The sequence below is a fragment of the Podarcis muralis genome, chromosome 3, assembly GCF_964188315.1.
Source record: "Podarcis muralis chromosome 3, rPodMur119.hap1.1, whole genome shotgun sequence".
NCBI classification, from domain to species: Eukaryota; Metazoa; Chordata; class Lepidosauria; order Squamata; family Lacertidae; genus Podarcis; species Podarcis muralis.
In genome coordinates this window covers 1,700,478-1,712,430 of record NC_135657.1, presented here as the reverse complement: position 1 = coordinate 1,712,430, position 11,953 = coordinate 1,700,478, and the positions used below count along the sequence as shown (strand labels likewise).

General features: G+C 52.0%; 1 protein-coding gene across 2 annotated transcripts in view; it reads left to right on the top strand.

Annotated features, from left to right (window-relative positions):
- Nucleotides 1-691: 691 nt before the first annotated feature.
- The window catches only part of SELENOI (selenoprotein I), a 54,636-nt gene continuing 43,374 nt past the window's right edge, over nt 692-11,953 (top strand). Inside the window, exon 1 of one of the 2 annotated variants that reach the window (XM_028725291.2) lies at nt 692-899. In XM_028725291.2, coding sequence (XP_028581124.2) covers nt 843-899 — 57 coding nt within the window. In that variant the 5' untranslated portion in view covers nt 692-842. Of the gene's footprint in view, nt 900-10,724; nt 10,850-11,953 lie in introns of those variants that run through there. The other variant, XM_028725292.2, reaches the window with a different exon arrangement.

Sequence of the window (11,953 nt, the reverse complement as noted above, 5' to 3'; positions counted from 1 at the left end):
GAGGGCAGAGGATAGCGAAGCCTGGGCAGAAACGGAGGGAGAGCGCCCCTTCCGGCGGAGACAGGAATTGCGCTTAGGGCAGCGGGCGGCGGAATGACGGAGGCAGGGAGGCGGGCGCAAGTAGAGAACAGCGCCTGCAGCCCTCCATAGGTTTCTCCCGCCCAATCAGAAGCTTCCAGGCAGAGTGGGTGGGCGGGAGCCGCCCATCAATCAATAGGGAAGGCGGGCACCGGGAAGAATTAAAGGACCCATATTGGACCCCATGGCAAGAGTGACAGTGCTCGCTACCAATTAGGCGCCGGGGGATCGCGCGCGTCAGAGGGTGCCGCCGTCCCGCGTATGCCGGCGACGGGGGAGGGAGGTGCCTCGCCGACGTCACGAGAGGGCCGCTCTCGCGACGCCGTCACGTGCCCAGAGGCGGCGTCGTCCCTTGCCTCTCCCAAGATGGCTCCGCGGGAGCGAGGAGCCGCGGAAGGAAGGAGGGAGGGAAGGGAGGGAAGGGAGCGCCTTGCTGACGTCACGGGCGGGCCGCTCTCGCGACGCCGTCACGTGCCCAGAGGCGGGGTCTTCCGTTGCCTCTCCCAAGATGGCTCCGCCGGAGCGAGGAGCCGCAGAGGGAGGGCGGGGAGCGCCTCGCTGACGTCACGGGTGGGCTGATCTGCCGCGGCGAGCGGGAAGGCGGGGGCGGGGCGAGGTACGGAAGCCGGCGAGGGCCGCTCCTTCGCCAAGGCGGGCGCGCGCGCGCTGTGAGGGAGCTTGTGAGGGAGCTGCCCGGCGGCGCCTGTCACGGCGGCGAGGCGCGTCTCTCTCTCTCTCTCTCGCTCTCCCCGACAGCCTCCGCCATGGCCGGCTACGAGTACGTGAGCGCCGAGCAGCTGGCCGGCTTCGACAAGTACAAGGTGGGCGCGCTGAGGGGGCGGCGGGGCGGGACCGGCTGGATGACCTTTGGGGACCCCCTCTCCCTTCCCCCTATCCCTTCTCCGGGCTGCACGCGGGACCCGCCCTTCCTCTCAGGCGCCGGAGGGGCCTCCCCGCCGGGGCCTCCTCCCACCCTCGCCGGCCCCGCCGCCTTCCTCCTCACAGGGCCGGCATTGGAAGCCTCTCTGGCCGGGCGCCTGCGGAACTCCCCGCTACTGCTCCCCCCCCCCCCCGCTGGGCAGCAACGCAGAAGGGAGCGAGCGAGCGGCTGCCACGTGTTTGCCGGTTCTCACGTGCCCGGGCTGCAAGATGGGCAGAGCCGCTTGGGTGGCTCCTTGGTGCAGCCGCTGCCACGCCGGCCTTCCTGGGTCTCTTCTTCGGAGGGGTGGGGGGCGGTTAGGGGGTCCAGCGAGGACCTAGGAGAGACCCTTCAGCTGGACGGCGAAGCTCCCCGGGTGCGGCCTTGGGCCTCGCCGCCCGGCCTCCTTCGCGGGGTTGTTGGGAGGGTGGAATGAGGAGGCGGAGAATGGCATGGGCGCCCCCTGGAGCTCCTTGACCCCAGCCAGTTGATAGGGTTGTAGGGAAGGGACCCCCAAGGGTCATCTAGTCCGACCCCAGGCAATGCAGGAAATATACAGTGGTACCTCGGGTTACAAGGGACGCGGGTGGCGCTGTGGGTTAAAGCCTCAGCGCCTAGGGCTTGCCGATCAAAAGGTCGGCGGTTCGAATCCCCGCGGCGGGGTGCGCTCCCGTTGCTCGGTCCCAGCGCCTGCCAACCTTGCAGTTCGAAAGCACCCCCGGGTGCAAGTAGATAAATAGGGACCGCTTACTGGCGGGAAGGTAAACGGCGTTTCCGTGTGCGGCTCTGGCTCGCCAGAGCAGCTCTGTTACGCTGGCCACGTGACCCGGAAGTGTCTCCGGACAGCGCTGGCCCCTGGCCTCTTGAGTGAGATGGGCGCACAACCCCAGAGTCTGGCAAGACTGGCCCGTACGGGCAGAGGTACCTTTACCTTTACCTCAGGTTACAGACGCTTCAGGTTACAGACTCTGCTAACCCAGAAATAGTGCTTCAGGTTAAGAACTTGGCTTCAGGATGAGAACAGAAATCGGGCTCCAGCGGCGCATCAGCAGCAGGAGGCCCCATTAGCTAAAGTGGTGCTTCAGGTTAAGAACAGTTTCAGGTTAAGAACAGACCTCCGGAACGAATTAAGTACTTAACCCGAGGTACCACTGTAATGGGATGCAGGTGGCGCTGTGGGTTAAACCCCAGAGCCTAGGACTTGCCGATCGGAAGGTCGGCGGTTCGAATCCCCGCAACGGGGTGAGCTCCCGTTGCCCGGTCCCTGCTCCTGCCAACCTAGCTGTTTGAAAGCACGTCAAAGTGCAAGTAGATAAATAGGTACCCTCTGGCAGGAAGGTAAACGGCGTTCCGTGCGCTGCTCTGGTTCGCCAGAAGCGGCTTAGTCATGCTGGTCACATGACCCAGAAGCTGTACGCCGGCTCCCTCGGCCCATAGAGCGAGATGACCGCCGCAACCCCAGAGTCGGCCACGACTGGACCTAATGGTCAGGGGTCCCTTTACCTTTACCTTACCACTGTAATCAGATAGAATCGTAGGACAGAGTCTCATTAATGATTCCCACGTTGGAAGAGAGTGTATGGGGGCAGCTGCAAGCGCATGAGAATCCTCTCCTGCAGTGAGCAAGGGGCAGCCTGCGCATGGTCTCCACACAGGACTTGTCACAACTTTTGGCTTATTCAGGTTTCTCCTTCTTAGCCCTGTGGTGCCGAGGTTCGCGAGGGACCTTACACATCCCCAAAGGGTCGACATGCGTTCTTCTCCTCCGTCCCCATCCCTGCTAAATTTTATTTTTGCCAGACATGCGCTGACTGTCAGGGCTGCATCTGGTGAAAGAGCCATGTGGGATTAAATGGTGGAATTGTGAAATCTCAGCGGCTTAGTTCAGGCAATACCAAATGTTCTTTCCTTTGGCAAGGAGCAGATTGCAGGGTGTGGCTGGTGGTTACAACTCAGTGGCGGAGCAGTTGCGGGTTCAATCCCCATCCTCTCCAAGTCGGGCTCAAAAAGACTCATTGTCCAAAGTCCTGCGAAGCCATCGCCTGTCAGCTAGAGGAACAGTGATCATGACTCAGTATTTATATCCCACCTTTTTGGCAAGGAGCACAAGGTGGGGTACCTACTTCTCCCAATGTTATCCTCATGGCAACCCTGTGATATATAGGGGGTTTTTTTTTATGATACATCATGGCCAAGTGGGTGTTTGAATCCTGCTCTCCCAGGTCATGGTCTGGCACTCTACCCACTACACCACACTGCCTTTCTTAGCAATGTAGTGGCCAAACCACTCCTGCCTTTCCTCCCAATCTGGGAGCGGGGTAGAGATGCCTATGAAACTCCAGGGCTGATCGCCACCAACTTTTGCAGCTTCCAGGCTGTGAAGGAGGCTCAGATTAAATGAGTCAGGGGAGAACCGTGTGTGCCACCTTGAGCTATTTGGAGAGGAAGGTGGGATAAAAATGTCATCCTGAGCATCTCGGAGCTCCTTGGCTGAGTGGCAGCCAAATGGGCGGCTTCATTTTCCCAGGGAAAGGACGACTGGAGTCTTTCTTGGCAGCCATGCGGCTGAGACACCTGGAGCACGTTGCCCAAGAGAGGACCACACAGGCTAGCTGCAGGCCTCCTGCTCTTGTTGGAAAATGAGATCGGGATGGAGCTTCCTTAGGCACAAACTGTCCAGAGGCAGAGGCAGGCTGTCACCCATTTTTTTATCTTTGTGAACAAGGCTAGTCAAAAATTGTGCATCCCTGTAGATGAGTGGAGGAAACCATTTCAGTTTGCAAAACAGACCCAGTAGTGGGATTTTCCTACAAATGTCTGATATTTTAGGGATTGGGGTTGGTGAAATACAAGGGGGACGTGTAACCAACTGCTTCTCTATGTCCCCAGTCTGCTCCCCCCTTCTCTTTCTCCCCCCCCCCCACAACCGCTTACTGTTCTTCCTGTTTCCATCCTCCCTGCTCACAAAGGCGAGGCCCAGCATAAATGTTTGTCCTCAGAGGTTAAAATTCATGCTGCCCTGTGCGCGGTGGTTTTGCTCAATGCCCCCTCGCTTTTCTCTCCTGCTGTTGTCCCCTTGAGCAAGCGCATTCATGTACAATCCTTAATTTTTCTGGTGCTTTGGAGGGTGGGAGGAGTGTTTTCTTGTTTTTCTTGTTTTCTACTTCTTTAAATCTTGGGGTAGAATGCCTCTGTCTTTCCTTTCAGTAGGGCAGTTTTGCAGTCAGAACGGCTGGCCAATCACCATGGTTCTGCAGTCCGTTGGGACTGTGGTTTTCTGCACAGATCATTCCTCTAAAAATCCACCTCTGAGTGGTCACCCACATCACGTTCAGTTTGCATGGTCGTAGTTGCTGAACCTTAGACGTAGGAAGGCAAAGTCTTGTCTGTGGTACAGCTCGCCCCCTTAGGAATAAACCTTTTTGCTTCCATCTGCACCTTTCTGCCATATGTGAGACTCAAATGGTCAGACTGCCTTTCTCTAATAGAAGCTGGTTCAATAAGAGACAGAGATTTCCCAGTTTTGAATATTGCTCCGTGGTGTCGACACGCTTAGCTGCATGTCTTGCAATTTTTGTCGATAGCTGTGGATTTGGAGTGGCCTGATTATTACTAGCTTAACTTGAGGGGGCCAAGTCATTGAGATTTTTTAATTGCTCTTGAGAGTTATAAGAATGAACTGATTATCTGAGAGGCAGCCTTTTTGGGGGGGGGGGACGCAGCCCCCTTGTCAACAGGAGGAGTTCATGTCTGCATCTTAGAACGTAAGACGAACCCTGCAGGATCACACCAAAGGCCCACCTGGTCCAGAATTCTGTTTTCTTCTGTTATCTGGTATTCAGAGACATGACACTGGAGCTCATAAATGGCCATTATGAGTACAGTAGTAGCTTTTGATAACTTTAGCCTCCATGATGCTCCCTAAACCATGGTTACCAGATTTTTTTCAGTGAATCTGGGGACACTTTTTTCTTTTCTTTTTAAGCTGAGTAGCAACAGGGAGTCAGTAGTGGGCAAGGGATGCAGGTGGTGCTGTGGGTTAAACCACAGAGCCTAGGACTTGCCGATCAGAGGTTTGGCGGTTCGAATCCCCGTGACGGGGTGAGCTCCCGTTGCTCGGTCCTTGCTCCTGCCAACCTAGCAGTCTGAAAGCACGTCAAAGTGCAAGTAGATCAATAGGTACCGCTCCAGCGGGAAGGTAAATGGCGTTTCCATGTGTTGCTCTGGTTCGCCAGAAGCGACTTAGTCATGCTGGCCATAAGACCCAAAAGCTGTACACCAGCTCCCTCGGCCAATAAAGCGAGATGAGCACCACAACCCCAGAGTCAGCCACGGCTGGACCTAATGGTCAGGGGTCCCTTTACCTTTACCTAGCAACAGGGAGTCAGTAGTGGGGATGGTGCCCTTTCGCACCCTGTGAAACATAAATGCGCAGAGTTTTTAAAAAAACTGGGCAACGCTCGCCCGCCCACAACTCTTGAGCCTCCCCCCCATCAGTCAAAACAAAGTGGGAAGGAGATCTATACTGCCAGACATCCCCGATTCTCCTTCAGCAGTGGCAGCGGGAGTCAGCAGCCCGTAGCCAGCCTGGTAGTGCAGTTGGCTCTGGCTGGCTGCAGGAGCTGCTCACTGCCCTGGCGCCCCCCATTTTTCCTCACCGGAAGTCCTCGTATGATGTGTTATGCACAAGACACGTCATATGGGGATTTCTGGCGAGGAAAAGTTGCAGACACCACAGCAGCGAGCAGCTCCTGAAGCCAGCCAGAGCCAACTGCGCTACCAGGCTGTGGACTGCCGCTGCCACATTTCCTGGGGACAGATTTGCAAATCTGAAGACATTCCGGGGACGGAACTTGTCCGGGGACAGATTTGCACATCCGGGGAGTGTCCCCAGGAACTGGGGACGTCTGGTAACCCTACCCTAAACGTCTTTTTAAGCCGTTGAAGTTGATGGTGGTTGCGACATCTTAAGAGTATCAAATTCCATAGTTTAGCCGTGTATATATTATGTGAAGAAGGTTCTCTGATCATTTTGGTTGCCTTTTTTTGCACCTTTCCCACCTTCTATATTCTAATATCCTTCTTAGATGCAAGAGCCAGAATCGGTGAATTGGATCAGAAGCAGATTCAAAGGTCTCTCGACTCTGAATAATCACAGTGCTACAGCCTGTTAAAATCCTTTTCTCCCTGTCAAAACAGGCTAACCACCTAATTGTAGTTTCTGTGGGGCTTCAGTTTTGATTTCCAAGAAAGCAAATAACAGCAAATAACAGGAGACCTAGGAACTTTAAGCTGCCTGAGGACAAAATCAGATATTTTTTTCAGTTAGGAAATTGGAGCTTATAACTGTGATGGTCACAGAAACAGATAATGTGTAGGCAATTTCCGTTGAAGGTAAAGGCTGTCCGGATTAAACTTTCATTAGACACACAACACAGTTGTTTGTCCCTCTCTCCTGACCTCATTTTCATTGGTTTCGTTGCCAGGGAAAATACCCAAAAGCCTGTCTAGAAAGATTTATATAGCTCCTGCCCCGACCCATATTGGGGCAGCCGGAACAATACTTTCACAAGGATAAGTCAGTGCACATGCACACAGATTTAATGATTCATCCTGTTAACGAAACCTGATTTCTGTAAAATCTGAATATTTATTCGGTAGTGATTATAACAGACCATAGCTCAGTTGGCAGAGATGTGCATGTTTCTGGAAATTTTGAATAAGACACTTTCTGAAAAATTTTCTAATAATCCTAAATCAATCAGAATCCAGCTAGCATGTCTAGATTATTTGTAATTTAATGCTTCCCTCATCCAACCCCAAGTGTTCACACACATTCATAAAACACATTAGTGCGCATTATATATTGGATGCTTTCAAGGGTTGGTCCCCTGGAAAATTGAATCACAACTTTCAGATTGTCCAACTTGACTGCTGTACTCTTTTTAAAAATTTATTTGCTTAATGGATTAATTTCATGAAACAAGGCATTTCTAGAAGTGGAACATGTTATTTGGTAAATCGAGGTACCGGTAATGGAAAAATTTCCAGCCCTTTCACTGGTGCTCAAGTTACTCTGTTGATTTTTTGCCACTAAATTGCATTGTGGTTTAATGAGGGGTGCAGGATTCCCTCCCCACCAGCTCCCCCCTGTGTCTGCTGTGGGGTAGAAGCTTGCCCCAAGCAGGTGAGGCTGTGCAGCCTCCTTTGCAATTGACTCGGACGCTGCAAGATTCAATTAAAGAGTTGATTCCAGGTTTTCCTGTTGGAGCTTAAACTGAATACTCATACAAGGTTATCCTGGGGACACCGATCTGGTGGTCTTTAATTGCAACAGCCCCATCAAACTCCACTGTTGACAGCAGCATGGGTGTCAGCCCGGGCTTGTCCTACTCAGAGTAGACTCCTTGAAATTAATATACATGACTTTTGTTTATTTTGGCACCCCGCTCTTCAGCCAAAAAGGCTCCCAATGGAAACAATACAGTCCCTACCCTCAGGCTTACAATCTAAAACCCACAGCACACAAGGAAAAAAGAAGAGGGCGGGATGAGGAAAATTAAAACTCAGGCACCAGATTCTAAACCAGGGGTCGGCAAAGTTTTTGTGGCTTGGGCCGGTTCACGGTCCCGCAGATGGCGCAGTGGGTTGGAGTGTGTGTGTGTACGCGCACACATGCGCAAACGCTCTTTCCAGCGCGGAGGAGGCATGCGCAGCTTCCTGCAGCCAATGGGAAGCCGGCCAGTGTCATGGAAGGCAGTCCCCGTTCTGCTCCGTGCAAGTTTAGCGCGGCACATGGGAGCTGACCGAGTGGGCAGCAGTGGTCCATGGGCTGGTTAAATGACCCCCACGGGCTGCTTGTGGCCCATGGGCCTTAGGTTGCTGACCCCTGTTCTAAACACTTGCTCCGATAATGATCTGCTGGCATAGTTGTGCTGCTCTTGTGTTCGAATCCTGCTTGTGGGCTTCCCTTTGGGGCATCTGCTTGACTGCTGTGAGAACAGGATGCCGGACTAGATGGGCCATTGGCCTGGCCCAGCAGGCTCCTTTTATGTTCTTAAGTGAAACTTCCTGGTAGCAAAACAGCCATCTATAGCAGACACCCCAGTGTTTTGTCTCTTCCAGAGGCCCCTTTCTTGTCGGAGCCAAGGTTGGATTGTAGAGCTCTGCTGCCTTTTTTCTTCAGGGGTTCTAGGTAAGCAAGGAATTTCCCTGCCCTCTCATGCACTCCTTTGCACGCTCCCCGAAACAAGGAGGCATTGTGCGGCAGCCCTGGCTTCTTAACGTTCAGAGTCCAAGCTGGAGCTGCGTGAGGCTCACGCTGCCGTCCTGTGACCCTGGCTCTCTGGATCCTACTTCTTCTCCAGGATGCAAAGTCCTCCACTCTTCCGGTTTCCAGCTCGATGCCTCTGGGTGGAGAGTTTAAGGGGAGCAATCAGTTTGCTTTATTCACTTGGACATGAGAACAAGCTGTTGCTGGAACGAGTGGGAGGATTTAAAGAAGCCGAAGCGGAGCTGAATGCTGTGTTAAACAATGGCTTTTCACGGGGCAGCTTTTGCCTCTTATTATTAGGAAGCATATGGAGAACACAAAGATAAGCATGTGGCAACAATACCTTAAGCTTCTCATGTCCTGGTTTCAGTGTTCACCCTTCAATCTGCACCCCAAAATCTGCATGTGTTTGACATGTTTTTATTAGGTTGCGTTGCTGGAAAGCTGTTTGCTTAAGTCAAGCAATTCCTAAGCAATCAAATAATTATAATGACTAACTTGTAGCAGAGCAAATTCAAGGTATGTCTTCTCACCTTTCATCCCAAAGGTATGTGCACTTTGGCCCCAGGTGTATGAGGCTGGGTATATCACAACAGCTAAAAACCTGTGCGTTGTCAGGGCTCAGAATCCATGCCTCTGTTGAATTGGCACGCCAAGCTTTTGCCTTTTAAGAGCTGGGAATCTTTTAGCAAGAGGAAGGGGTGGAATCGTGGAGCTGTAGAGTTGGAAGGGACCCCAAGGCTCATAAAGTCTGACCCTCTCCTCCTCCATGTATTTGTCTAATCGTCTTTTAAAGCCATCGAGTTTGGTGGCCATGCCTGCCTGCCTACAGGAGTGCACTGCTTGAATAAATTCTTTTATCTGTCTTGAGCCTTCCAACATTCAGCTTCATTGGAGCTGATGGGAATTAGGAGTCCCAACAACATTTGGAGGGATGCACAGTTCCCTCCTCTGCATTGTTGTTGTTGTTTAGTTGTTTAGTCATGTCCGCCTCTTTGTGACCCTCTGGACCAGAGCACGCCAGGCACTCCTGTCTTCCACTGCCTCCCGCAGTTTGGTCAAACTCATGCTGGTAGCTTCGAGAACACTGTCCCACCATCTCATCCTCTGTCGTCCCCTTCTCCTTGTGCCCTTCATCTTTCCCAACAGCAGGGTCTTTTCCAGGGAGTCTTCTCTTCTCATGAGGTGGCCAAAGTCTTGGAGCCTCCGCTTCAGGATCTGTCCTTCCAGTGAGCACTCAGGGCTGATTTTCTTCAGGATGGAGAGGTTGGATCTTCTTGCAGTCCATGGGACTCTCAAGAGTCTCCTCCAGCATCATCATTCAAAAGCATTTGAATCAGTGATCAGCCTTCTTTATGGTCCAGCTCTCACTTCCATACATCACTACTGGGAAAACCATAGCTTTAACTATACGGACCTTTGTTGGCAAGGTGATGTCTCTGCTTTTTAAGGTGCTGTCTTCTGCATTACAGTGATGCTAAACACAACACTTCGGTGGCCATTTCTGGCTTTGGAGACATTGTTTACTCCTCTTCAACTATGGAGGCAATTCTACAGCTGCATTGAAACTAGAAGCTCTGGCCTGTGTGAGAGAGGCCGAGAGTAACCTAAGCCTCTGAGCCTGGCCACTTCAGTGATATTCTAGACCTCTTTAGAAGGAAACCTGTCTTCGCTTTCTGGATATACGAGGGCTGGACCGACATGCAGGCTGAGTAATGGCTCAGTAAGGCATAAATCATTGTTCACTTAGGAACATAGGAATCTGTGTACATGGTGGACGGATGCCAGGGAAAGCAGCACAAAAACAAATTCTGAAACGGCACCGTTTTCGTAGGAACAGGTAGCTGCCTTATACAGATGAAGAATGTTCCTAGTTCCACCTGGCTTGACCCTGGGACCTTCAGCGAAGCAGATGCTCTCACTGCCCTTGGTGAAGGGAAGAAAGAGCAGGAAATACTTCAGAAAGATACACAGGGACACTTGCCATCTGGTTGTATTAAAGCCACAAACATAAACATTGAATTAAGATGCCCATCCCATAATATCAGACATACAGGGCTGGCTTGTGGCTGCTGCATTTCTTACAGTTTACTACTGCAATCTCATATACGGCACTCTTAACGTTCCCTTGGGATCTGCAAGACTAAAAATAATTTGCTCCCCTTAGCGTGCTACCTTGATGTTCAGCAAAACAACCGTCAGCTGCTTTGAGAAAAGGGCGCTTGGGAGGAGGAATCCTCTCCTATCCTGTCCTCTCCAAACCCAGGAAGGTGTTAACGCACATGAAGTCGCGTTGGCTGTAGGATTTCATCTCAGTTTGCAGTTCAGAGAAGGTCATGTGTGTCTCCACCACCAAGCAGGATATTTTGATGTGGAGCTTATTTTGATGGAGTTATTTTGATGTGGAGCAAATCGTTGTTGTGGGATTTGTAGTTGGTGTAAGGATAAAAGCGGGTGGCTGGGGGAGAGAAGAGAACCACGTAGTCTATGCTGCTGGGATTACTGGAATTCCTGACTCTTGTTTTTAGTGGGACGAAGGAGGAAGTTATAAAGGGGAAAGATGATGCAGCGATGGATAGGTGAGAGTCTTGTGGCGAACGGAGTGAGGATCCCAGGACTGTGGAACTGGCGCACAGTGGCAAATAGAAATTGCTCTTTTTTTAAATATGCTTGACCTGTGGTGCAAGATTTCCAAGGAGCAGCATCCTTTGGTCTGCAGGAGGGAAAAGGATGAGACGTTGGCAGCCACCCTGGCACCTGGACAGCAGGAAGCTAGGATGGAGATTGCAAGAGCAATTTAAGGACGTATGAACTGCTCTGGGGCAAACATATCACACATTCACATCTGAAAGCAAGGCTTCTGAAGGGTGCTTGGGTGTGGTTCTGTGTTTGGGGGGCAGGAGGGCAAGGTGGCGATGGATGCGTGGGTAAGCAAGAATCCCAAAGACTTGGGAGGAGGGAAGATTATATGGTGATGCAATGGCTGATAGCTGGGGAAGGAGATTGGGTCAGGGACTGCCTCTTTTGTAACTTTTGGTTACAGGTAGCTGTTGGCAATGTTACAGGTGTTTCTTGAAGCTCACTTGAGGTTGAAAGCTAGCCAGGAAGGTTGGGCAGGGCCACTTCCTCTGCAACTCAAGGAGCAAGCTGGGGATTGGCATGCGCTGTCTTGAGGTTAGGGGACACGGGTGGCACTGTGCGTTAAACCACAGAGCCTAGGGCTTGCCGATCAAAAGGTCGGCGGTTCGAATCCCTGCGACGGGGTGAGCTCCCGTTGCTTGGTCCCTGCTCCTGCCAACCTAGCAGTTCGAAAGCACGTCAAAGTGCAAGTAGATAAATAGGTACCGCTGTGGCGGGAAGGTAAACGGCGTTTCCGTGTGCTGCTCTGGTTCACCAGAAGCGGCTTAGTCCTGCTGGCCACATGACCCAGAAGCTGTACGCCGGCTCCCTCGGCCAATAAAGCGAGATGAGCGCCGCAACCCCAGAATCGGCCACGACTGGACCTAATGGTCAGGGGTCCCTTTACCTTTATCTTGAGGTTATAATTGAGGTATCCCATTCCCCTCACCACCACAAAAATAATAATAGTTCAGCTGCATTGTGTAATATACTGCAGACCCAGGCTGTGGTCAATGTGGGTTTTGAGGGAGGGCAGGGTGGTCATAGAGATGATATGATTGCAT